General features: G+C 42.2%; 1 protein-coding gene across 4 annotated transcripts in view; it reads right to left on the bottom strand.

Annotated features, from left to right (window-relative positions):
• Nucleotides 1–6521: 6521 nt before the first annotated feature.
• RAPGEF2 (Rap guanine nucleotide exchange factor 2) overlaps nt 6522–26361 on the bottom strand; it is a 172635-nt gene continuing 152795 nt past the window's right edge. For 3 of the 4 annotated variants that reach the window (XM_042870479.1, XM_042870481.1, XM_042870482.1), the window contains 12 exons: nt 23669–23909; nt 23047–23430; nt 22107–22318; nt 21893–22016; nt 21099–21122; nt 19841–20064; nt 18816–19004; nt 16969–17121; nt 14622–14847; nt 12612–13171; nt 9819–10124; nt 6522–8542 (listed from right to left, as the gene is read on the bottom strand). In XM_042870479.1, the coding sequence (XP_042726413.1) occupies nt 8517–8542; nt 9819–10124; nt 12612–13171; nt 14622–14847; nt 16969–17121; nt 18816–19004; nt 19841–20064; nt 21099–21122; nt 21893–22016; nt 22107–22318; nt 23047–23430; nt 23669–23909 (2669 nt within the window). In that variant the 3' untranslated portion in view covers nt 6522–8516. The remainder of the gene's footprint in view (nt 8543–9818; nt 10125–12611; nt 13172–14621; nt 14848–16968; nt 17122–18815; nt 19005–19840; nt 20065–21098; nt 21123–21892; nt 22017–22106; nt 22319–23046; nt 23431–23668; nt 23910–26361) is intronic. The other variant, XM_042870480.1, reaches the window with a different exon arrangement.

Here is a 26361-nt window from a genome sequence, read left to right as displayed (position 1 = left end):
CTTGAACACGTCCAGGGATGGACGGGGCATCAACAAAAATAAGTTCTTCCCAATGTCCAACCTGAACCTCCCCAGAGCAACTGAAGGCCATCAACTCTCATCCTATCCCTGTTATCATCTGGGGGAAGAGGCTGATGCCCACTTCTCCATAACCTCCCCTTCAGGTAGTTGTACAGGGCAATAAGGTTCCTCTGAGCCTCCCCTTCTCCAGACTAAACAGTGCCAGAATTGTTCTGTGTGTCAAGAAGCACCCTGACAAGAAAATGCCCTGCCTACTGGCCAAAACCACTGGCAATTACAAATGAGAACATGCCCAAGGTAAGCCCACCCTAAGTGTCAGGTACAGATCAAGCACATTGCATTAATGTTCTTCAGCACAGGGAAAAAGCTGCTTGTGACACTTGTATGAGAGGCAGAGGAACGGAACACCAGCACACCAGCTGGGATTAGGTGCAATGAATTCTTCAGCAGTATGGAGGTGACAGTCAAATTTCAACCAAAGCTATTAAAAGTATGAGAACACGCTGATCAGGACAACACTACAACCAAGCAGAAGTTTACAACAAAGAAGGAAGAAAGGCTAACCCTGCAGCTACTACAAAACCACCACACACTCCTGCTTTCAGTCAAACCGTGCAAACTGAGAACCTCCCACATCCCCAAACCTGACAACTGATTCATAAAATGCACGAGCAAAACATAATCCAGAAATATTCCAAGAACAAAAGCAACGGAGCATGATATCCCAGCAGCTCAGAGGCATGCCAAGATTTAACAAGATGCAGAGTGCATCTGCGACAGAAGAACTCCATGCACTCAAAGGAAAAGCCAAATCCTGGGAAACAAAGGCAAAATTGCTGCAATCAGGCACCTAACTCCCAAGCCAGCAGTCATAACCACACCAAAACCATGTCAGCATTGGGTTCAGACAATTGAAGTGAACGGGAAACCAGCTTATCCCCCAGCTGGTGATAAGGACAGGTTGAATAAAGAGAGTAAAGTGGGGAGACGTTTTGAAAGCATCTGTCCTCAAGGTAATCACCGGATGTGCAATAAGCCTTTAAGGGAGCTGCGCCCACAAGTGATGGCGTTTGGGGTCCCTAACATAATGCGAAGGGAACTACAGACACGTCTTCAAATGCCTGTCAGAAGTTAGAAAATGAAATTAAAACTGACTGCACTACTGCTTTATGGGACACTTGCTGATGTTTGCAAGCCTTAATCCAATCCCCTGCAGGGCAAGCGTGATGCTAGGTGCCTAAAGACATTATCTCACTTAAGCTATTCAGAAATTATTAGAATTCGTAAGCTACCCCAAACCAGCTGAAGTTGCTGTATTACATTACACATCACCAGAAAAGGGGGAGAAAGCAACTCATCGGCTCCTTAACATCTGCAGCATCAATATCCAGGAGCTGGAAACGATCTTCAAGGAAGTACAGGAGATACAAGATGTCAGAGGCATTAAATAAACCTGCCACGTGCCCTTTTGATGAAGATCTAAACAGAGAACTGCACCTGAAAGAAGGCTTCTGCCTGTCCCTCTGAGAGCTGGCCATTGGGAGTGCCAGAATGGAGTCCTTCCATGAGCAAGAAACTTTTTTTTTTTTTTTTTTTTTTTTTTTTTGCTGCGGTGACGTGCATCAGAGCAGGTAAGACTGCGCTGGGCAAGGGATCTCAAGTAAAAGTCCGACCAAAAAAGCTCTTTTTAGGGCTAGTTTGAAGCTAGCAGTGGTGCCGCGCTGCTAGCGCGGATCTAGCAGCTTGTGGGCGGGATCTTGACTCGGCGGGGGTGGTGCCGACACTGCCTGCTCTTTATCTCTGGGGCTTGACCTTGACCCATTTGTTGTGTGGATAAAAATAGACCAGGGAGGGTGGGAACCGGTTCCCGCCCACATAACACAAGCCAGAAGGTGTGGAAAGCTGCTCTGACCACCTAGGGTGGAGGTAGTCAGTGTGTGAGGGCCACTAGCACTTCATTGCCCATTCATTAAGGCAGCAGTGGGGAGCAGAGGCTGTGTCTTGTGTCAGCAAGGGTGGGTGCTCTTGTCTTTTTCTCAGGTGACTGGCTCTCCTGTTTACACTGACACCACCCCTTCAGTCGTGGTCCTCACCAGGAAACGTGCTTCCCATGCGAAGACTGTGGCAACCCAGACAGAGGGTCTGCTTAATAATGTGGCGGTTCAGGTCTCTGGCTGCCGGGAGTGCCTCAGCCTGCTGCTGCCAGGGGAGGATGGGAAGGATGCCACTTGTGTGCGGTGTGAGCAGCTGGATGAGCTGCTCAACCTGGTGGTGGAGCTTAGGGAGGAGGTAGGTAGACTGCGGACCATCAGAGAGTGCGAGCGAGAGATTGACTGGTGGAGTGACTCTCTGCGAGAAAGGCGCAGAGATTGCACTACCCAGACGGAGGGAACAATGGACCCTCTCTCTCATTGTAGTCAAACAGGGAGAGACAGCTTGAGAGAAGATGAGGAATGGCAGCTGGTCTCATCCCGGCGTCGCAGGCAACCCCCAAGTTCTCGACCTACCTCGGTTCCCCTGATCCCTCTCTGTAATAGGTATGAAACCCTGAAACCAGAGGGAGAGGTGACTGATGATAATGTGGGAGCACTGCCGCCAAGCTTGCCTAAGGTGAGGCGGTCAGCTCCGTGTTTAAAGACTGCCTCCTCCAAGAAAGAAAGGAGAGTGGTAGTTGTAGGTGACTCTCTTCTGAGAGGAACAGAGGGTCCAATATGTCGGCCTGACCCTACCCGTAGGGAGGTGTACTGCCTTCCTGCAGCCCGGGTCAGGGATATTTCTAGAAAACTCCCCAGCCTTATCCACCCCTCTGATTATTACCCTCTATTGATAGTTCAGGCCGGCAGTGATGAGATCCCTGTTAGAAGCCTGAGGATTATAAAAAATGATTTTAGGAGACTGGGGAAGTTAGTTGATGGAGCGGGCATACAAGTAGTGTTTGCCAGCATTCCCTTGGTGGCAGGGATGAACGCTGAGATGACCAGGAAAAGCCATCTTATAAATGCATGGCTGAGAGGCTGGTGCAAGCGTAAAAATTTTGGATTCTTTGATCATGGGGTGGTCTACTCGGCATCTGGCCTGAGGTCTGCTGATGGGAATTGCTTGTCTCCAAAAGGGAGACGGATACTTGCCCAGGAGCTGGCGGGACTTGTAGAGGAGGCTTTAAACTAGATAGGAAGGGGGAGGGGGATAAAGCCAGGCCTGCTAGAGAGCAGCCTGGGGAAGTGGTAGTGGGATTAGGTGAGAGGCGAGGGGCTCAGCTGAGGTGCGTCTACACTAATGCACGCAGCATGGGCAACAAACAAGAAGAGTTGGAAGCCATTGTGCAGCAGGCAAACTATGACCTAGTTGCCATAACGGAAACGTGGTGGGATTGCTCCCACGATTGGAGTGCTGCAATGGATGGCTATAAACTCTTCAGGAAAGATAGGCAAGGAAGGCGGGGTGGAGGTGTAGCTCTCTATGTTAGGGAATGCTTTTATGCTACTGAGATTATGACTGGGGACGATAACGTTGAATCCCTATGGGTAAAGATCAGAGGAAGGGCTGACAAGACAGGCACCCTGGTGGGCGTCTGTTATAGACCCCCAAATCAAGATGAAGAAACAGACGAGGTATTCTATAAGCAGCTGGCACAAGCTGCACAGTCGCCTGCCCTTGTCCTCATGGGGGACTTTAACTTCCCTGACGTATGCTGGGAGTACAGCACAGCACAGAGGAAGCAGTCTAGGAGGTTTCTGGAATGCGTAGAGGACAACTTCCTGATACAGCTGGTCAGAGAGCCCACGAGAGGAACTGCCCCACTGGACCTGCTGTTCACAAACAGGGAAGGTTTGGTGGGAGATGTGGAGGTTGGAGGCTGTCTTGGACAGAGTGATCATGAAATGATAGACTTCGTGATTCACAGTGGAGCCTGGAGGGGGAATAGTAATACTGCTACCTTGGACTTCAGGAGGGCGGACTTTGAATTGTTCAGGGGACTAATAGGGGGAGTCCCCTGGCATTCAGTCTTAGCGAGCAAAGGGGTCCAAGAGAGCTGGTTACTCTTCAAGAAGGAAGTCTTAAGGGCGCAGGAGCAGGCAGTCCCCCTGAGCTGCAAAATGAGCCGGCGGGGAAGAAGACCGGCGTGGATGAATAGGGAGCTATTCCTGAGGCTCCGGGAGAAAAAGAGAATCTACCACCTGTGGAAAGAGGGACAGGCCACTCAAAATGAATACAGGAAAGTTGTTAGGATGTGTAGAGGTGAAATCAGAAAGGCAAAAGCCCAGCTTGAATTTAACCTAGCTGCTGGTGTGAAAAGGAATAAGAAACTCTTTTATAAATACATTAACAGTAAGAGGAGGACAAAGGAGAATATCCACTCTTTGCTGGATGAGGCTGGGAATGTGACCACTGAGGATAAGGAAAAGGCGGAGGTTCTGAATGCCTTCTTTACGTCTGTCTTTAAAAGTCAGACCAGTTATCCTCAGGATACCCCTCTCTCTGACCTGGTAATCTCGGCTGGGGAGCGCACTAACCCCCCTGTGATTCTGAAAGAAACAGTCAGAGACCTACTGCTCCAGCTGGACTGTCACAAGTCGATGGGGCCAGATGAGATCCACCCAAGAGTGCTGAGGGAACTGGCGGAGGTGATAGCCGAGCCGCTTTCCATCATCTGTCAGCGCTCCTTGTTGACTGGTGAGGTCCCAGAAGACTGGAGGCTTGCCAATGTGACTCCCATTTATAAGAAAGGTCGTAAGGAGGATCCGGGGAACTACAGGCCTGTCAGCCTGACCTCGGTGCCAGGGAAGGTTATGGAGCAGATCGTCTTGAGGGAGATCATGCGGCATGTGCAGGGTGACCGGGGGATCAGGCCTAGCCAGCATGGGTTCATGAAGGGCAGGTCCTGTTTGACCAACCTGATCTCCTTCTATGATCTAGTGACCCATCTGGTGGATGAGGGAAAGGCTGTTGATGTGGTCTACCTAGACTTCAGCAAAGCCTTTGACACTGTCTCCCACAGCATTCTCCTGCAGAAGCTGGCAGCCAGAGGCTTGGATGGGTACACTCTTGGCTGGGTAAGGAGCTGGCTGGAGGGCCGGGCACAGAGAGTGGTGGTGAATGGAGTCAAATCCAGCTGGCGACCGGTCGTGAGTGGTGTTCCCCAGGGGTCGGTGCTGGGGCCTGTCCTCTTCAATATCTTTATTGATGACCTCGATGAGGGCATCGAGTGCACCCTCAGTACATTCGCAGATGACGCCAAATTGGCTGGAAGTGTGGATCTGCCTGGGGGTAGCGAGGCCCTACAGAGGGATCTGGACAGGCTGGAGAGCTGGGCTGGAGCCAATGGGATGAGTTTCAACAAGGCCAAATGCCGGGTCCTGCACTTCGGCCACAACAACCCCAGGCGACGCTACAGGCTTGGAGCGGTGTGGCTGGAGGACTGCGTAGAGGAAATGGACCTGGGGGTATTGATTGATGCTCGGCTGAACATGAGCCGACAGTGTGCCCAGGTGGCCAAGAAGGCCAATGGCATCCTGGCTTGCATCAGAAACAGTGTTGCAAGCAGGAGCAGAGAGGTGATTGTTCCCCTATATTCAGCACTCGTGAGGCCGCACCTCGAGTACTGTGTCCAGTTTTGGGCCCCTCACTGCAAGAAAGATATTGAGGCCCTGGAACGTGTTCAAAGAAGGGCAACAAAGCTGGTGAGGGGTCTGGAACACAGGCCATATGAGGAGAGGCTGAAGGAGCTGGGAATGTTCAGCCTGGAGAAGAGGAGGCTCAGGGGAGACCTCATTGCTCTCTATAACTTCCTGAAGGGAGGTTGTAGTGAGCTGGGGGTCAGCCTCTTCTCTCGTGTCATTAGTGATAGGACCAGGGGGAATGGTTTCAAGCTACGGCAGGGGAGATTCAGGCTGGACATGAGGAAGTATTACTTTTCAGAAAGGGTGGTCAGGCACTGGAATGGACTGCCCAGGGAGGTGGTGGAATCACCGAGCCTGGGGGTGTTCAAGGAAAGGCTGGATGTTGTGTTGAGGGACATGGTTTAGTAGGAGCTATTGGGAATAGGTGAACGGTTGGACTGGGTGATCTTTTAGGTCTTTTCCAACCTTAGTGATTCTATGATTCTATGATTCTATGAACTCACAAATGGATTATTTTTTCTTCCCTTCCATGCACATTCTTCACTTTCACACCACACAGAGTATGAAACCAACACGAGCCTTCCTTTACAACCATTCACATGCTACACATACGTAAAAGCTTTCCTATAGGAACTCCTCTCTCTGGCTCCCAAACTCTTTCTGCTGGGGATACACAACAGTCGCTCATTCAGCAGGACGCATACAGACTTCCTCTTAATTAACAGTGGCACGAGTGTGTATCAAGAAAAACTCCACGCTGATGGTTTGCCCAACGTCACTTGGCAATGTCCCTTTAATATTAATACACAGAGAAGTAAATTTTTTTCATAAATTTGTTCAAGTATGTGGAACAATGTAAAATGCATAAGAATCAATATGGACATCATTAATGTTATATTTATTTATTTTCCAGCTTCGTACAAACTGGATGTAGAAGCATAAACATAGTACATTTCTACCATTTTCAACAAAAATATAACCAATATGTACAATTATTGTATTAAAAATACAAAAGGGATACAGACTCCACCAATGTCTTTCTAAAAGACATACAGGTACAAGTAGTATCAAAAGTATGAGGAAATCACCAGTTAATTGTACATTCTGCACTTGACATCACAGAGCGAACTGAGATTAGCAGTCCTATGGTCTACAATTACTTTATGCTTATATAACATTTGTGCAACTTGTGATAGAGCTAGGATTTTGTGTTTCTATATGCACATGAGGTCCATAGCCTTGAGAATAAAACTGGCAAATAATGCATATTGCATGTAAAATTACAAATGCATAATTGACAACGTGATATATAAGCAAATAGACAAAAGCTATGATTACAGGAGAGAGAATTAAATAAAGCACTGACATTTGCCTGATACAGTGAAAAAACACTGCATTTTGATCTTTAAAAGTTGAAGTTATTTACGTTTATCTACTGATCAATATGATCAGCTGAGTTCAATGGAAAAAAAAAAATATCCAAGACCAGCAGTTCCTCACATTTGAGTACTACTCGGATTGGCAGCCTTCACTTCTCCGGAGTCTGTGCAAAAACAACACAAAAATAGAGGGGAGGGTCATTTCAGTCGTTATAGGTTAATAGCAGCTGTGAGCAGGTGGTTGCTACACATTGGCCTTCTCTACACATGCAGTGTTCCACAAAGCCATTAACAGTTGTGACTATTTCTGCATTGCAAAGGCTGGCGTATCTAAAAAGGTTATTCTTCTTTACTTAAAGGCTTGTTTATCCCCCTAATGCCAAGTCAATAGATGGAGGTTATTAAATCAATATTAACAGCTGTCAGGAGCTGTGCCATCCCAGCTTGCCTTCACTGCAACGTTATCCAGTTAATTTTTCTCGTAACATACCTACTATGGAGTAAAAAAAAAAAACAAAACAAAACCAGAAATCATATATAACTTAAAGGCGAGGTTGCCGTCTGTCTCGTTAGAATGGGATACTTTGTTTTGAGCACGCCGTCCTGTATCCCACAAGGCACAGGTACGAGGCATGGTGTCCGCCGTTCCTTCGCTGGAGAGCTGTAGGCGCACGGCTCTGCACTGATCCTAGACCCAACGCCATCCCCGCTAATGGGCACGAGTCTGGAAGCTTCCAGGGTGGGGGATGCACTAAGAGAGAAGCTAGATGGTTGGGAACGGCTGCGTCCTGCAGCCTCTGCCTTCCCTTCTGCCCTGCTCAGCCATGCGGCAGGTAGATGCTATCTGGGAGCTGAGGCTGGCAACCCTACTTACAGGTAGGAAATAATACTGTAATTACTAGGCAGATGCAGGATTTGATCTCGGAACACAAACGTACAAAACTGTAACAAAGGCATTGTAAACAAGCAAATAAGCACTGCCTCCTTGAAGGATTTCAATGCATTCCACTCTTGGTAGGTTAAAGGCCAAACGTAAATTGACAACTAGCTTATCTCATTATCCCAATGAGACTAAGTGCTAGGATCACGATTAAAATTGAAAAGGAAGATTAAAAAACCCTTCCAGGCATTGGGAAGTGCAGCCAGAATTATCATCTTGCTGTGATGATCTTGGAATTTGGAATGATACTGTGTGATGTGGCAGACAGCGACAGTGGTAGCTTGGAGATTGCTGCACTGTGCATTTCAAGCAACACAGTTTGAAAAGTGCCAGGGCGATTTCTTCACAGTATTTCACATGCAAAGGGGAGAGAGGACAGAAGGGGGGTTTGAGGGGGTGGGGGTGGAGGAAGAAGCCCCATGCTGCTTTAAGGCAGGGAAGGAGGCAAACAGGTCCACCATCCTTTAACTATAGTTCCAAGGCTCCTATTCTAGGGACATCTTCTTGTGCTCTCCTTTAAGGTGGTTCACTCTGGATCCAGAAAAGCCCCAAGTCTTAAACAGCAGAGACTTGTTCATCTTCTGCAAACACAATAAGACAGGGGAAAACATCATTTAGTTCATGTAGACGAAGACTGCGACTAAATGAAACAACCTGTACTGTGTTCGCATGCTTTCTGTCCCCATCAGGTACATTAAAAAAAGAAAAGAAAAAAGGAAAGAAAAAAAAAAAGAGAATCTGAATATCTTTACATTTCAGGTCTCATGAGAAGCACTTCTCTGAAATTTTATTCTCAAAGAAAATAAGACAATTGCTATTCTGAGCTAGGTGCAGTATTCTCAGGTCAAGAATGTGACAGCTACTCCTGAATATCTAACAGCTTCATAAAGCAGTTCTTACGTTTTTCCTTGAATGTATCTGACAGAAGTCACCATTTCCTAGTGGAAATTTTGAATTTCGCCTTAATTTTTGAGTTAAGGTTGCATAAAAATGACCGTGGCTTCCATTGTCACCGGTAAAACACAATTAAAATTGTCAAACTGCCACAGCAGTTCTGAAAGTTTGAGGTAATTCTATTAAAGGGATCTCATCTTTTTTGTCATGTTTGACTGCAGAGTTCATGCTGCACACAAGAGCTCTAGTAACTAAGCAGTTAGGGAGGGAAGGAGACAGTTAGCCTTTCTACCATTAGACAGAACAAAGCATCAAAGATTCAGATGCGTGACTTGAGCATTACCCTGCTTAGGCTGCAAGCATCTAGCTCTAAAGATGCAATCCAGCCACACTCACACTCCACAGAATAACAGAAAGACCACGTGCACATGGTCTTTATATCGCAATAGCTGAGCTAAAGCATAAAGATTGGCAAAGCAAGATAGCAAAATCATGTGAAGCAGTTGGTATGGAAGACCCAGCAATGGGAAACTCCACAGTGTCAGAGTTTCAGCTACAACACTGAGTGATTACCCATCTGAACCCCACCAACGATGCTCTCTGGGGTAGGCATTTGTAGACTGAGATATATATTGTGAGCTAGTGCCAAACACAGATATTTTCAGGGCAGCCAGCTCTTTTTACGTGGAACGTAGGCACCTCAAAAGAAGTTGCCTAAGCCAACTGCTTGGTTGTCTAAGATTCAAGGCGGAAATACATTCCAGATTTTAAATGATGTTTTGAGTGAACTGAATCCTTCTCCTTCCAAAAACTAAAACAGACGGCAAGGTTTGAAAGATGGAAACTCAAATTATAGCAAGAATTTCTACCGCAGTAATCACTAGCATAATCTACCCTGCGACTGTGAAAACAATGAACACACTTGCACGCAGCACACTTAAAATTTAACAATTAGAAATTTACCATCTTCCTCTGTGGGAAACCCTTGAGACTGATAGTGAGTAAGACGTGGATCTGACTCGTTTGGTTTGTGCCACTGAGGTTTGCTCAAAGGCCTGCTAGTTGAATGGCCATGTGACTGCTGCTGCTGAGCTGACGTCCCATGGGTCTCACACGTCCGTGCCACCATTCTAGACCTCTGAAGTGCTACGTTGTAATCCGGAGGCTTTCTAGTTGGATGGGAAACACCTTCTGCAAACTCAGCAATAGGAATTCCGACATAACCAGGAGGAGTTGGAGGTGGTTCCCGATACCGACCTTCTTTTCGTGCTGCAAGAAAAACAGATTATTATGAAGTGATAAGATGAAAACTGCTCGAATTAAACAGTGAGAGTCAAACACTGATCAACTCGTGAACCCGGGAAGAAAAATCCTGAAGAAGGATGAAAGTTAAACACTACATAGTACATAATGAGATACTGAAAAATAAACCATATGAGAAAACCAAAAATATACAACATATGCATGATACCATTATTCTTCCAGTAATGAAGTATTAATGAAAAGAAATTCACCAAATGACACGAGGAGTTTGCTCTAACTTAGCAGCTGAAGCTGCTCCATCAATTACACAGAATGAAACATTCATTGGTCAGAGACCAGCGATGTGGAAGACACAAGAGTCCACAAAAGTGACGGCCATCATGAATATCAGCATCTCCCCAAAAGCATGTCTATCTTAATCTTGAAGATGCACTTTGTCCTTAAAAGCTCATCTGTGTCGTTCTTAGCAGCTTGCTGGCAAAGGAAAAAAGGAAAGAAAAAAAAAGAAAAAGAAGAAGAAGAAAAAAAAAAGGACCGGATTTCTTTCTACAATCCTTACTAACTAAGGCAAAGCTACAGATGAGGTAAGAGTAATAGACCTAATTCTCATGTTTTTTGCATGCATCACTGACCACTGCTCTTGTGGTTTCAATTTCTGCAAAATTAAGTCTTGAAATCATTCCTGCAAGAACACTAATTGAACAAGATTTTGTACAGGAGATGGAAAGCCCACATACTTCGTGGATCTCATTGATGTTTAGCTGTTTACCTGAACAAGAATTAACTCTGGCCATAGCCAGTGTACCCTTGCAGAGAGAGGGAAGAAAGAATGATGAAGAGTTTTAAACAACTTCAGGAACAGACCAGACGGGCACTGATTTCATGATTCTGTATTGTGGGATTTCATATTTAAAGATGTTAATTAGGACTTCGATCCTGAACAGTTTTTGTGAGTCTAACCCTTTTATGTGACTAGTCACAGTACAAAGGCAAACACAGCAGGTAAAAAAAGCCTGGCACAGCAAATTTACTCTTCCTGTCTTGTCATACCCTGTATAATCTTGCACAAGTGATGAGGACAGTATCACCCCGCATTATGCAGTACAAAGTTGACTGAAAGGGCAGTACCAGCTCACAACTGGCTTTAGTGGGCTGGTGGGTTTTTGCTTTTACTATTAGCGAACCAAATCGTCTCACGTGGAATCCAAATGCTTTTCTTGCACAAATACATGCAACTGAACAAAGCAACATGAAGAAACTTTGAGAATTTTTGTTCAAAGATTTCAGAAATTTTGATTTTAAGTAATTTTGACATAGAATAAGTTCTGTTGAAAAATTCCACTGCAAGAGATCAATGATACCCAGAGCTGCATTTGCAAGCACAGGTATTAGTACTGAATGCATGGAAGTTACACAGTTGCAATTTTTGGATCTTTTTCACATTCTCCAAGGTCTATAAATGTATATAAGTGTAGTGGCAAGCTCAGCCATGAGAGGCAAGTCTGGAAGCACATCTGTTGGTGAAACCAAATGCATCAAAGAGTAAAATCAGAGACTGGCACAAATCAGAACCTCGAGTCCTGAACTGAGCAGCTCCCTCCTTTTCACAGCTCAAGGATCCAGAGCTGCACCCAAGCTTTGCAGCAACAGGCCACGGCTAAGCAAAATACTTGGGCAGAAAATGGAAAAGCAGCTTATCACAACGGCCTCAGCATGACTTCAGCATGGCAGACTTTTTCAGCTGTGTCAAAGCAAAATGGCTTTCAGATGGCTCTTCGTAATAACCTGAGGAAAGGCACTCACAGCAAAGGGAAGTGAGAGATGCAAAAAATGTGGAGGGGTCTTGGATGGCCCTGTGACATCTGGGATGTGTAGAAGGAAAAATATGAGAAGTGTTAAAACACTGCCAAAGCTACCTTTATGTTAATTTATACATTATTACCTCACTGGATGATTATAAATGCAATACAGCCCTGATTTCTTAAGGAATCTCTTCAATTTGAGTAATCTAAAGAAATGCCTCAGCTGGTGTCTAAACACAAAGTGACCCCATTGTTAGAAGGAAGGAACATTCAAAAGTAAGGAATCATCAGACTAGTTACACAACTGTAGGAAGGAAAACGCTTCTAAAAAAAATAAATCAGGCCACATTTATAAAGATACCTAAATATAGAATACAGAGCCTTACTATGAAGGGAATGCACATTTCAGAACAGACACCTATACACATCAACTCAAAACACCGTCCAGCAGTTGAACTAGTTTTGGTTTTTTTTTAATGACGTATGGCAGACTGTCTCGAAACAAAAGAGCTGCCTGAACTGAGAAGCAGCTGTAAGTGGTAATTTCTCTAGCAGCAAAAACCAAGTTAGAGGGCAAAAACTGAGAGACTACAAAATGTTCCGTTGTGCTTTCAAATCAAACCAGACAAAAGAAAAATAGATTTAGAACAATGTTACGCACTGTAGGTAAGTGAATTGAAATTGAACTCACCAATAAGCCCCTTTGTAGTACTTGATGTTACTGGTATGTGAGCAGGCACGGGAGCTGGCTTTGCCTCCTCTGCTGGTATGGATGTTACGCAGCTGGTTTCAGCTTCAATAGAAACATCCTTCCCACCCCTTCGCTTTATGGTACCTGTGTCACCTTCTGAGTCCTCTCCCCAGTAGCCCGTTGAGGATGCCCAGCTTGCTCTGGACTGCGCTTGCTCGAGGCCCTCCCTGCCTTGACTTTGCCGGCCATACTTTGTGCCATGATCGGAGAACATCAGCTGGTCCACGTGACTGCCTGAGGCCCACAGTCCTGCCCCATCGCCCGAGTTATCAAAATGAACGTGTCCAAAAGGCAGCGTCTCCCAGCTTCTCTGGTGCTGTATCGTTTGTATGTTGTCATGGGAACCACTTGAGCAAGAAGTCCAGCTACCGCGGCCACTGTCAGCTGCATCGAGTGAAGCTCTGTCCCCCTGATCCTGTGACAGTTCTTCCGTGCTAGGAGAAGACAGAACAGTAGCTCCAGCGTACAGGCCTCTGTTCTCTGACAGCGGTGCATAAGATCTAGATGCACATTGAAGAGGGGGAAAAAAACATCCAGCGTTGAAAGCAGAGATCCTTTACAAAGCACACAAAGAACTAAGCAATCAAAAAAATGAGCACATTGAAAGTTTTGATGCAATTTACGCTGTACTTGCTCAAAAGACTAATCTGATTTTGAGCACAGAACACTTTCCTTTTAAGCTCATCCTTAACAGAGCCAATAGGAATAATCACTGGGCAGCTCTCTTGATGTAACTAACACTCTAGTGGAGTCACCTCAGAATGTAAAATCTTCACTTTGCAGCAGTCCTTTAAGACAGGCAAACACCACTGAGATACACAGAATAACAGGGAGCAGACTAAGAGATAGTTCCCTACCACTTTTCCAGACAAGCAGTGCAAATAACCCAAAGTTAGAAACTGAGGTTTATCAGGAAGTGACTGAAGCTCAGCTTTAAGGCTTCTGCTCATTCACAACACTGAATGACAACTTATCAGTATTTCCTGCAAAGGAAATTGACTTCAAAGTTACTTCTGGAAAAACATACTCCTTAATAGAGCAAGTACATTCTCTGTAGCCTTCCAGTGGCTGATCGAGTCTGACAGTATCACTTACATAGCAGCAGGGAAAACTGACCAAGTGTCAGCTTGGTTCAGCAACTATCAGGACTGCTGCGAGTTATGGTTTGAGGGCAGCTTGCTACGCAGATTGGGACCCTCATCTGATTTTATACATCCTATCAAAGAGCTTGCACAGCCTGGGATTCCCAGAGCTGAAGCACACCACTTTCAGAACAGGCCTGTCATCCACAGACCCTACAGGACTCAAAACCAGAGAACTAAAGTTTCCAAATAATAGCTCAGAAAAGCAACTGGTTCTCAGGCTCACTGACAGAGATTCAGAGAACTCCTTGCAGCACTAGCTTACCCACCTTTAGAGAAGTTAATTACCTAGAAAATTACTTAGAGAGCCAACAGCCAAACATGAATTTTAGCTTCCAATTATTGTTGACTAGGAGAGAGATTTGGGGTAAAATATTTCTCAGTTAGATAAAATTGCACTTTTCTGGAAAAACAGACTGGAAAATTACTAGCTATTTCTGCTCACAGTGCCATTCCCGAATAACTGCATCAACCATTTGTCATCTAACTCAGTTAATTCCCCATCTTAAAAATTGTCAGAATACTCATCTGCTACAGAGGGGAGTCTACAGAAACACTAAGTGCTCAGATAAGTCTACTGGAAGGAAGGTCTTACTGCCATAGACCTAAAAAACATGCGTGAAGTGAAAAGAAAACAGAAACAGAAGATGACCACAAAATTCAGTAGCGAAATAGTGGAATTTAAGGGCAGAGGAGAAAAGGAGAATTTGAGAGAGATAGGAACAAGGAAAGTTATACAAACAAATTTGTGTGTCACAGTGCCACACACTGTATGAAAGTATAATTTAAGTGAGAATAAAATTCCTACCCTAAGCTGTATTGATCTGGCTCAATCACGATCCTTCTATCAATTCTTCCCACGCCAAGGTTAGTCTCCACAATGCTGACAGAATGCCTCTGTCTCCTCTCATCATGCAGGGACGCTGGCATAGAGTCAAAAGAGGAATTGCTGACAATACTAGACCTGGAAGAAATTTCGCTGTGGCCAGAGTCTGAAAAGTTATCCACTGTGCCACTGGGAGCCAAAGTGTAACCTGCAAAGGGAAACATCACTTCAATCAGTCTCGTACAGGCCCACTCAGCTGGCAAGTTCCACTGCTGCAACTGTAGTAAATCAAAAGTATGATATGTTTTACACACAGAAAAAGCACTGAGAAAAAGAAAAAGCAGCATAGCTTTATGAATTCTGTATGCCTTATTTCTTGAAAAGCAGTTTATGATTGTAGGGAATGTGAAACACGCAATTAGAAACCAGCCACTCACCTTCCTTCCCTTCTCCCTTCCTCCCTGAGATTATTTTCAAATGCATTTTATTTGTGTTCCTACATCATGAAATCTCACTTTTCATGAAAACAAACAAACAAACAAACAACAGCCTATACATAAACACTGCCACCAGGTTTGGAACAGAACAAGTACACTAGACAAGATTACTGCTCAAAAGTAATCCATAAGACTCTCTCATACAGTTTTTGTGCTCCGCAACACAACCCTTCAGAGGTGAACAACATATGCAACGTGAAGCACATATGTCTGGACTCACTGTTTATTACATATCTTGGTGAATAAAAGGCCTATAATGCTTTTTAATTAAATTTAAAAAAATAATCAAGGTTTTCAAGCCTTCTTTGTGGTACTTGGCTAACTAATTACATTCCAAAAGACAGTATTTGTGAACTATGAGAATTACACCATCATTTGGAGGTAGCACTGACACTGCCAGACCTGCAAACAATAAGTCACAGAGGTAAATTCAGCTTTTGTTTCAACACTGACAAAAATGCTCTTACAAGCTAGGTTGAAGGTCATTAAACAACACACACCTACAATTGTTTTGCTTTCTATCTATATTAAGTGTCAACATGACTTGAATGATCTGTCTCCATTCACACTTGCTGAGAATGTGGAATTAACACCGTCAGACTTTCTGAAAGTACCTATCATTAGCTCAGTGTCACCACCAAGATCTTAAATTTTAAAATTTAAAAGCATCTTTATGATTTGCTTTTCAAACAGTAAAATACCTTTTAGTCGCAGCTCTGACCAAAATTACCTAAATTCACTTTTTGCTACTACAGCATTTGGGAGAAATCGGGCTGAGATCTTACGAGGGCTCAAGATGATAACCTAAGTCTTCTTCACACAGCATTCTCCTCAATCTTAATATAGATCACTTCAATAGAGATTCTGGATAGGCTTTTGTACTTTTATGCTATATTTATCTCTCCTCTTTTCAGATCCCAGCTTACCCAGTTGGACTTATTTTTCTCCCTTTGGTTTCCATTAATTCCATCTATCCCAGAGGTCTATAGCAAATTGATATTCTTGCTACTGCTCTCAATTCCAAAAAGAGAGAAGGATCTGGATGGATCCATTAGTTTGGAGCCACAGGGTCTCAGTTACAGAGTACTGCCACCCACCAGGTTAAGGAAAGGGTTTAGCTATCCACTTGATGAGAAAGTAGAAAGATTGACACCTGCCTGTTTGAAAACCTTATGATCTCCGTCCGATTTGGGGAAAGTTACTTCTACAGCAAAGCCTTCAACACATGCATCGCTATGGCATTTTATTACAGGAACTCAACCTCAATATGTGCATTTTAAATTCATTTTAAATGTAACCAAAATCTTTTAAAAATTAACACCACCAAGGAAGTTCCAATGTGCAATACCATTCCTCAAATATCCATGTTTGAGTAATTAATTATGCTTCTATTAAAATGATCGTTAGTGATTTGTATCCCAACCATCTTAAGCTTGCCTGTCATACATAGGTCATTTCCCACCCAGCCGGGTGACAGAGCAAATAATTCCTTTAATAGGTTAATGAGCTTAATGAAGTTTAAAATCTTGTACAGCAATCTGCACGTACTGCCACTGGCAGAAGATGCTCTGATGGGAATATTTTTGTCAGAAGCAGCTGTAATGAGAGTGACCTAATGCATCACAACCCGTACCAGTTCAGGCTTCCTTGCCTACTACTATCGAGCAGGGCCTTCAGCTGTCCCACTTGAGCACCACCTCCTGCTCTCTTGCTGACCATAGGTGCCTGACACAGGAGCAGTAATTTATTCTGAATGTACAGATTCTCTTTCAGAAACTTCCAAAGCCTACGACCTTCAGGAAACAGAATGAGAAATGTTCTGCATCTAGTACCTTTCCTGGGAGAACTCTGTGGTGAGGTGGGAGGAGAAGACAGATGTGAAGATGCACTTGATACTGCGTCTTCAGATTGTTTCTTGTGGCGGTCCAGGCTTCCTTCTTCAGACAATGAAAGAATTTTCTTTAAAGCTTGTGGGGAGTTAATGCCTTTAAGTAAGAATGAACGCAGGCAGATGTAAAGTTTAATATAAATACATCTTCCTATTTCACAGTGCATTTATGGAGGGAACACCATCTAAGAAAAAACACTTTTCTCTTTAATTTGCGAGTTTCTAACAGTGGCTCAAATGAAGTAAAATTTTAATCCTACAGTTCGAAACATAGTGCTGTATTTCTGTAACTCAGTTAAACCAGTCTTTCATTTTTGCCACCGAAAATAAATATTTTGCTGCAGAAAATCTAATCCAGAGGTGGTGCTTTGCAGTACTGCCCGCACAACATACAAATCAGGAATAAGCACAGCTGTGGTCTCTGGCAAAAGAACTGAAACGATGAGAACACACAATGCTCAATGCTCAGTTAAGGTTTACATTGTGAGAAGTGAAACAGCTCCGTTTCTTTTCCAAACACAGAGCAGTCCAGAAGGGCAAAAGAAGCTAGACAGATTAAGAAGATTGGCTTACAAAATAAGGCCATCCTGCAGTTGCCTTTCTCCCTTTAGAGAATTATTTCTGCACCGGTTTATTTTGGGAAACCAAAGAATAACAACATCTTTAAGATGATGTATGATATAAAGATCTAGGGCACAAAGAATTGCTTTTCTGAGGCAACATTTATCTTTGTCTTTTTCCACCCTCTCCTCCCCTCAAAAAATACATCCTGGCATACACTTAAAAGCAAAAACGGAGCTTCTCTGGCAGTTTTGTATATTCCTGTTTGGTGGTAGAGGACATTTTCAAACCTTCTACAGACTCTTCCTTTGATCTGCTGGATCACAACGCTGCTATCAATAATTCACAGCTCCTTCATCAACATAACCCAGTCAACTTTTCAGAAACTTTCCCACCATGAGGAAAAATACCATCTATGTAGCTTCAAAATGCTTTTAATATTAAAATTTAATGGTAAAATTAAGAAGGAGATGAAGACTGAGTTGTTTCTTGCCCATTTTGCCGCTTTTAATTCTTCTCTAGCAGTCTAAGCTGTGCACAAATAAACTAATAAAAAGTGAGAGATGACTTTAGCTCTTAAGCAGATCTTAAAAGTTCACTTTACCTACATATATAGGAACATACATTTGGAAGACAAATTGGAAGTAATTCCTATACCCCTTCATCTTTCAGCATGACACGCAGGCAGCAGCACCAGCTTAACAGTACAAAGCACTAGGGATCCGAATCCAGGGACCCAATTCTCTAATTGGAACGTAGGCCCACGTTTGTAAGGATGAGCACACCACTTTTGTAATTAGTCTGGCACAACTGAATTTCTTACGATATGTTCAACTTTAAAAAGAGAACAAAACAAAACAAACAAAAAACAAAGTAGAAGAGCCATATGAACTTCTGAGGCACTTCAGGTCACTGAAAAACCTGACGTTTGTTAATCCACTTGGAAAAGCCAAGGTGTTAGTGCAGATAGCCAGAAAAATCCATTATTTCCACCTGTTATTAAGAGGTAAATAATTACACTGATTAAATTGACAAGGATGCTTTCCTGGCAGATTTCTTTCTTCCCATTTCTAGAGAAGATACTTTTACACATATGCTGCATGAAACTGCATAATTTTCCTATAATGCTGCCATAAATTGAAGTCTCCATCTTATTTGATTAAAGTACTTCCCTGACACGAGCAAAGAAACCTCAGAGTACTCCACTGAATGCTTCTTTGTTTGACTTACCAAATGGTGGGAGGTCTTTGACGGGCACTTTCTTGCGAGAGGGATAAAGAGATACAGCAGGGACCTGCAGAGCTTGGTTTGCTTTGTGTTGCTGCTGCTGCTGCTGCACTTTTTGCTGAATTCCTGCCCGGGGAGCCACTGGTGACGTTTCGGATTTTCCAGATCGTTTGTCTCCTGTATTCTTTGGCACTTTGCAAGAAATGGGAGAAAGCAAAGATTGACTATCAACCACAAATACAGTGGGAGTTCTAAGCTGAGAAGTGCCAAGCCCTCCAATTCAGAGTTAAAAAAAGTGATGAAATACTGAAACTACAAATGCAGGAGGACACATCTAGAGCTAAACAGAGAGGAGGAAAAGGAGATTTAATTTCATTTAAAATCCGTAGATCATCAAAGAACCTTTTCTCTTTCTCAAAATAAAACTCTCATCAATTGACTATTGTTATAGTTCTTAGAACGTGACCAGAAGTACACTGAGCTATGATAAGGACTACAGTTGGTTTAGGGCAGATATAATTGATACAATACAACCCTAATATCATAATTAGCATTTTTCGCCATCCTGAAGGAAGGGAAAAGCATAAGATACAGCATTCTCTAATTAAAGTGTGACAGATTTCCAGTTCTGCTTTCCCCACCGTGCCTTTGAAATACCTGGACATGATGGAATTCCTTTTTCTCTCTCAAGATGAGGTCGCCTGGGACGACTAGCCCTATTCATACCAACACCCTGAGCACATCAGAACTGTAGAGGATCTTTTGGTCTCTCTGGATCCTTCACACAGACAAATCAAAAGAACTCTTGTGCACTTCAGCATTACGCCATCCGAAAAGCCTACATAAATTTCTATGCTGTTAACCTCTAAGATGACTCCCTTAAGATTCAGAGATGCCCAGTACTTGCTCACTGTGAGTTATATAATTTCCTGCCTCATTTTCTAGTTGCCATTCCAAATAATTCCTTGCATTAGGAAGAAATACATTTAACAGCCTCCTTACAACCCACAGCAAATGGTAACGCTCACATGTGTTGGTGGCTGGCTCACACTGTAGAGACAGCGTCTGGAGGCTTTCTTCATCCATTTCCAGATCCAAGTTTGAGAGATACTGCTTCACTTTCCGTGCCATCTGAGCATCTTCATAGAGCTTTTTAGCATTAAGGAAGGAGCTGCGACGGACCCTCTTTTTATGACCCCCTGCTTGTGCGACATCAAGCACAGCTGCATTTGTACTGCCCTGGCTGAGAGACCTGGAGTGAACGAAGGGGGACAAGAAGGGGAAAGGATGAGTTAGTCTGACACGGAATCGCTTAACAAGCATGAAACGTGCAAAAGATTGCATGAATGTCAGTCTATGGTCAAAGCTCACATGCCTCATTCCAGTAAGTCAAACAGCTATAACAGATAGAAGGATGAGGATCAGGAAAATCTTTTTACTTGGTTACAGGCACTACTTTGATTACATAAATATTTTAACCTGTTCTGCTCCAACTAGGCAGTATCACTTCACACATCAAGAAAAGCATTCAAGCTAGCTCTCTCACATAAGCCAGCTATTGAGAAGACTGGGCATTAGGAAAAGCTCATGCAATAAGGCAATGCTGACAGAAGACTATAGCTGAAGTTTATATTTCAAGACATGTAACAGAAGGCATTTTTTAAAAGTATCTTGGGAGCTTTCAGTCTGACCATATACAGAATGTATAACACAGCTTTAAGGAATAAAACTCACTTGTAACTTCCTAGGTCGAAAAGAGCTTTTTCTTAAAAATGATTTGCCTGTTCATGCTGACATAAAAGTCATGCAGATTTTAATGTATGTACATCAACATAAAAGCTATGCATTTTTCCTGAATTGATAAGAATAAAAGTTACGGTTGAATTGTAGTGGGAAAAAAGTTTAGCAGGTTCTGGAGTTATAACGTTTCTATTTCACTTAGTAACATGGTAATCAGCCTTAAGAAAGTTAACACCAATTTTTAGCAGTTGCTAACTTCCCACTTCACAGTTTCCCTTTTACTTAAAGTCACTTTTTTGGCAACAGATATTGGAGGTGGTGGGAATAACACACCACTGCTATTTATGATCACTTGAGTATTTTACAGCTTTTGTGTATTAACCTCAAAAGAACTCCTGATCTAAAACACATTGTCAGTTAAAACAAAACAAAACAGGGTTAACAAAAGAAAGTATCAAAAGCAGCAGAAAATTAAGGATGGCAAGTAGGAAGTAATGCAAATGGCAAGGGAAGAATGAATGGCTGTGTGCATTGTCTACCACTTACCCCAAACTCCTCCATTTCTTCTTCCTGCAAGTGAGAGCCAGGAAGAGTAAAGCATGGGTTTAAGAAGAGACAGAAAGATCACAAGCTCAGAAAGAAAAAGACCAGATCTAAGGACAAGCAGTTTCTAGAAGCCCACAAACACTAAAAAGATTCAGCTACACAGTCAGATATTACAAACTCTTCTAAGTTCAAATTAAGAAAAATTATATGCAATAAGCTGGTTTAACATGAAGGCAAAGTCCATTCACTCCACATTTTTAATGACTCTAGCTTACACTGTTTCAAATACAATCCCATTTGTTAAATCAAAATGATAAAGGTCTCACACATTGACATTTCAAGCAAACTAACACATCTCCCCCACCCTTCACCTGATGCAATCTTTTTTTTTTTTAAATAAAATAACCAGCAGCTAAGAAACAATATAAACATCCATATGTGTGTGTGTGTCTGTGTGTGTTTGTGTGCAAAATCACAGAATTTAATGATTTCTCCTGTTTCAGAACTTCCTTGGATGTATGCAATACGCAGTTTGGGTTAATTGTTAACAACAAAAAAACCCTCCATACTGCTCCACTGCATCAAAGGGGCTCAGAAGAGTTAGACATCAGCCCTGAAAATCAGTAACATTTCCTGTTCATACAGAGCTCGCTGAACAACTGCCAAGGACCTGCTGACAGGAAGAAAAACATATCCTTTACGCTCCAAGCGCACGGAGAGGCAAGTGAAAAGCACCTCTTGCTGATACTTAGCCTCCAAACTGGTAAAAGCTCTGCCTTCCACAACAAGCTTACCTAGTTCTAAACATTAAAGCAGGATCCATGTTGACAGATGCCATGCGACCAACGTGGCGAATTTCCTTCGCGATCATCCTCAGCTTCTCAAAGTTGACTAAGCCTTCCACTTTGGAATCGTTTCCTAAAACCAACCATAATTAACATCACCAGTGACCGGGTGCCAAAGTGAGTTTTTCTTAGCTGGTAAGAGATGAAGCACTTATGTTTTTACCTTCGTGAAGGAACGTAAGGTCTTTTTTGATAACAGGAAACAGGGGAATAATAGGGGGCTGCAGATTTTGGCTGTTAAGGACATTACGGTATTTTGCCATGTTCCTAGATGGATCAAACAAGTCCTGTAGATCTTGGAACAGTTTTTCATACTTGCTTGGAAGCTTTTCCCAAGTAGTTCGGAGCCTTGCAACCGGTGCCAAATTCAGGCCACTTGAAACAAACAAAAAAGTGCAAGAAGTTAAAGAACAATAGGAAAAAGAAAAAAAAAAGCCAGGCTCAACTTTTAGGGAAAAATATCTCTTAACCAGAATAGCATAGCACAACACCAATTAAACCACAAAACTGAAAACTTCCTTTCCCAGTGTGCATTGCAGAAAAGTTAATAATGTCACGAGTAGCTAAACATTTTAGAGCATATGTATTTATTCTTACTACTTTGGAACAGCTTCTGCACTGGATAACAATGTTGTATATTATAGGTCAGTATCAATTATTTCCAGATCCCCAGAAACGTCACCTACATAACGTTTAGGTGATGACAGCACAGGGACCCACCTTCTTGCTGCAGTAATCCACCTGACTTGACTGCATCTAGCTCAAATTTTGCTATGAAAGACTCCATCTATTTGAGGCTATTCTAAAGCTGTAGATGGTACAAAAAACGATTTTCTTCTCCTTAACAATCTCATTGAAGACAGTACCTTATGCAGCGGCCAGCACGTCTTGTTTATAATTTCTAACTCTTGAAAAATTTGGTATAGTAGCATTTCTAATAGTATTTCAGCAAAAATTACAGTTTCAAATTCAAATTACAGGAAAACACCTTCCTTATTGGATTATCAAGTGCCACTGCTAGCACTATGAATTTAATGCATTTTTTTAAACAGAGATAGGTAAGGCTTTTCTTCTTACTTAAAATAGAATTTGACATTCAATACCTAATGATAGCAAACATCGAGTTGAAATTCTTGCATTCTCTGCAGTGTAGTGCTATCTTAATGAAATGCTTGATGATTTTCATCCTTTTCAACTGGTTGGTTTCTCTTAGAATCTCCGAAGCTACCCAGAATGTTTCTTGATTTATCACTTCTTCAAACTTCTTTAGATTAGTGCAGCCTGTTTTTGATTTGAGTTTAAACAAGTCATCTATGTATTCTGTGGGTTCAATGTTACGGAATAGCTCAAAGTTCCTCATGGAGAGCTGGGTGGCCACCTCAACGGTACTGAGCTGCAGCAGGGAAATTTGACTCTCTCTTAATAACTCTTGAGCATCTTCATCTGAACAAAGAGTTTCCGTTTCCATGTTGTTCTTCAGGTAATATCTGTAAGAACAAAATTCCAAAACAGACTTGATGCAGTATACTCAAATACTAGTGAAAATTAACATCTAGCTGTAATCATAGAATGAATTGAATTTGAACACGCTTTGATATTAATTAGAAATTAGAGGTGATTTCTTGTAAAGAAACAGAACGATAGTAATTAAACAATGCTTCTATTAACAGGATTCTTACTTAACAAACTAGCATAGTCAGCTCTAGCTTAAGTCTCTAATCTCACCTGCCACTTAGCTGTATCCTGTCAGCAAGCTTGGATAACTGATCAGGAAGCCTCCTTTGTTTGATTACACCCTCAGGTGTGACAGAGACTTCACACAGTGAATACGCATCAGGGGTAGCAGTAAGAGCAAATTCCCTGATGGCCTGGATGACCACTTCTTTTGCAGTTGTGTCCTTACTGATCATGATGTAGCGACTTTGCTGGTCCGCCTTGAAAACCCTCAGAACTTGATCTGGTAAGTCTGAAAACAAGTTGCATGCAAGAAGTACAATTTAGTAATGAGAGAAAAATAAAAAGAGCATAAGAACGAGCAACAATATCAGTCACATCGAATCAAACCCCTAATGCTATTTCTCTTTATTTCAGTATCACTGTTATCTCCCATTCCCACGGAACAAGAATGCTGTTTATTTTTTATTCTAGTTGTTTTGTTTTTAAATGAAAGACTAGTTCTGCCAACATTCAGAAAAACATAGCTATCAAAGGGGAAAGCTATGCAAACACTTCCCATGTATGGACAGACGAGCTAATAGGATTTTCACAGGTGTTGAGCGCTGGTAAATCCCATTTAAGTCTGGGAGTAGCTAGAAATGCACATACAATAGCCAGCTGTATGCACAAATAGACTGCTGTGGTGTTAATGCATCCAAGTTCTTAACTACCAATAAGACTCTATCCCTGATAAATTTAACTCACTGTATCAAATGTGTAAATGATTGAAAATGTCATCACTACAATGTCGTCACAGGGTGTAAGACTTAAACAGTCAAAGAAAGAAAGCTTTTCTAAGCATTTAGGGTTCATATATTCGATTCAATTCACGTTTCAATTCATGACAATTCCTGAACTGAATGTGTACAAGAAAGCTGCTTTTAGGAAACCTGGAGAATTATCATCCTAATTCCAAGGCTGCATTTGGTATTTCTACCATCTTATTAACAGTTTGAAATCTAGACCCATTAATCAACTGGTTAGATTGTTGTAATTGTATTATAAAAAGAAAACAAAGAACTAAAATTGTACTTCTGTCCAGCATTATTATTATTATTATTTTTAGCTTTTAAGTGACAAGATAAAGTACTTTCAATGAATTTAATTTTTTGTCTTTATTACACATAACCTTTTCTAGTATTGTACAGTATGATATCTGGTCATCTTTATCTGATTAGAACTTTTTTTTTTTTTTTTTTGAAAGATTATAAAGGTCATATGAACAAGATAATAGAAAGTAACAGAAAGTCTTCTGAATGTACAACCAGAAGTGATCATTATCTTAAAGACACTGGAAAAAATGACATACTGAAAAAAAGAAACACGCATGTTGAGAAAACAAAGGCCTTATTCGACGACTTATGGAAGAAGAGACCTGAAAGTGCATAATACCTATTCAAGGTACTGTATAAAACTTATATCAAGCAACAGAAATCTTGTGAGAAAAGAACAAAAATTAATGTCTTCCCACTACTGCTCCATTTCTCTAAGATCATTTGAAAGCAGCAAGGTAAATCCTTCTGATATGAATGGACATACGTGCTAAAAAGGCTGTTGAGACATAAATGAAACCAACTCCATAACTGTCAAGCTCATGGTAATATTTTCTTGCATCCTGAGGAGCAATAACACTCAAGCACATTATGGTTAATAACATTATTATTATTTACCCAAAATGCATTAACAGTGTAGGCCAATTTTAAGCCATTCCCAAGTACCTGAGTTAAATTTATGAATACCTTTGACAACCAGCAAGTCAATTTTGCCCATCACCACCAACTCATTGACCCATCTGTCTTCAGTAATTAGTTGAAAAGGGACCCAGAGCAGGGCCTGAAGACATTTCAACATACTTTGACACTGTAGGGAAGGCAGATGCCAAAGACACAACCATTCAGAGGAATTACTAAGAATCAGAATGCTCTGTAGATCCTGTTGTGTCTTGCTGTTACAGAAATCCTTGCCACTCAAAGAACTGTTACGAAGATGGGAAGCTCTTGCACACAATTGGAGGAACTCACTTAATACTCAAAAGAAACAAGTGTTTTGCACGAGGAGAAACCCTGCTCTGCTAAAGCAGTGAAGTTAATATGAATTATGAAGTATGCATACCTATCAGAGCTGGTAGCAAAGCACTAAGCAGCATACAGAGAAATCTACTACCAATCAAAACCATTACAAATGCAGCAGTATTAACATGTAATTCAGCACATGAGTTTTTAAGTAAAACAGACCTTGAAAAGAACTGTAATTATCCCCTTCACTCCTTTTTAAAAAGGAAACTGGAGTGGCAGACAGAAGAAAGCAATGCTTTATGGTAGCAGTCTAGTCCCACAGAAGACTTGGGGAAGAGTACCAGTGACTGATAGGCCATCGTTACTATATTATTTTGGTTCCAATCGAAGACAGCACAAGAGAAGGGAAGTCAAAGTATTATTGACTATATGCATGTTCAAAAATAAACCTTTGCAAGTACGTATTTGAAAACGTCTGTGCGACTGAGAAGAAAAACTAAAATGACTCTGTGCAGTTTTTAAGCTATTTCAAGGAATTAGGTCCTCGTTTCTTCCCCAAAGACCACCCTTTCAACATGAGCTGTTTTATTTTTTTGCCCTGAGAAATATCCCTTAAAGCCTCAAAGGATGGCCGCTCTACTACTATGCATTCAATTTCCTGCAAGCTGCCTCCATCTCCATCTTTAA

Source organism: Lagopus leucura, unplaced genomic scaffold (assembly GCF_019238085.1).
Source record: "Lagopus leucura isolate 7727_CA_CO unplaced genomic scaffold, USGS_WTPT01 Super-Scaffold_100004, whole genome shotgun sequence".
NCBI lineage: Eukaryota > Metazoa > Chordata > Aves > Galliformes > Phasianidae > Lagopus > Lagopus leucura.
The sequence above is the reverse complement of the archived record's forward strand: the minus strand, read 5'-3'. Positions and strand labels throughout refer to the sequence as shown.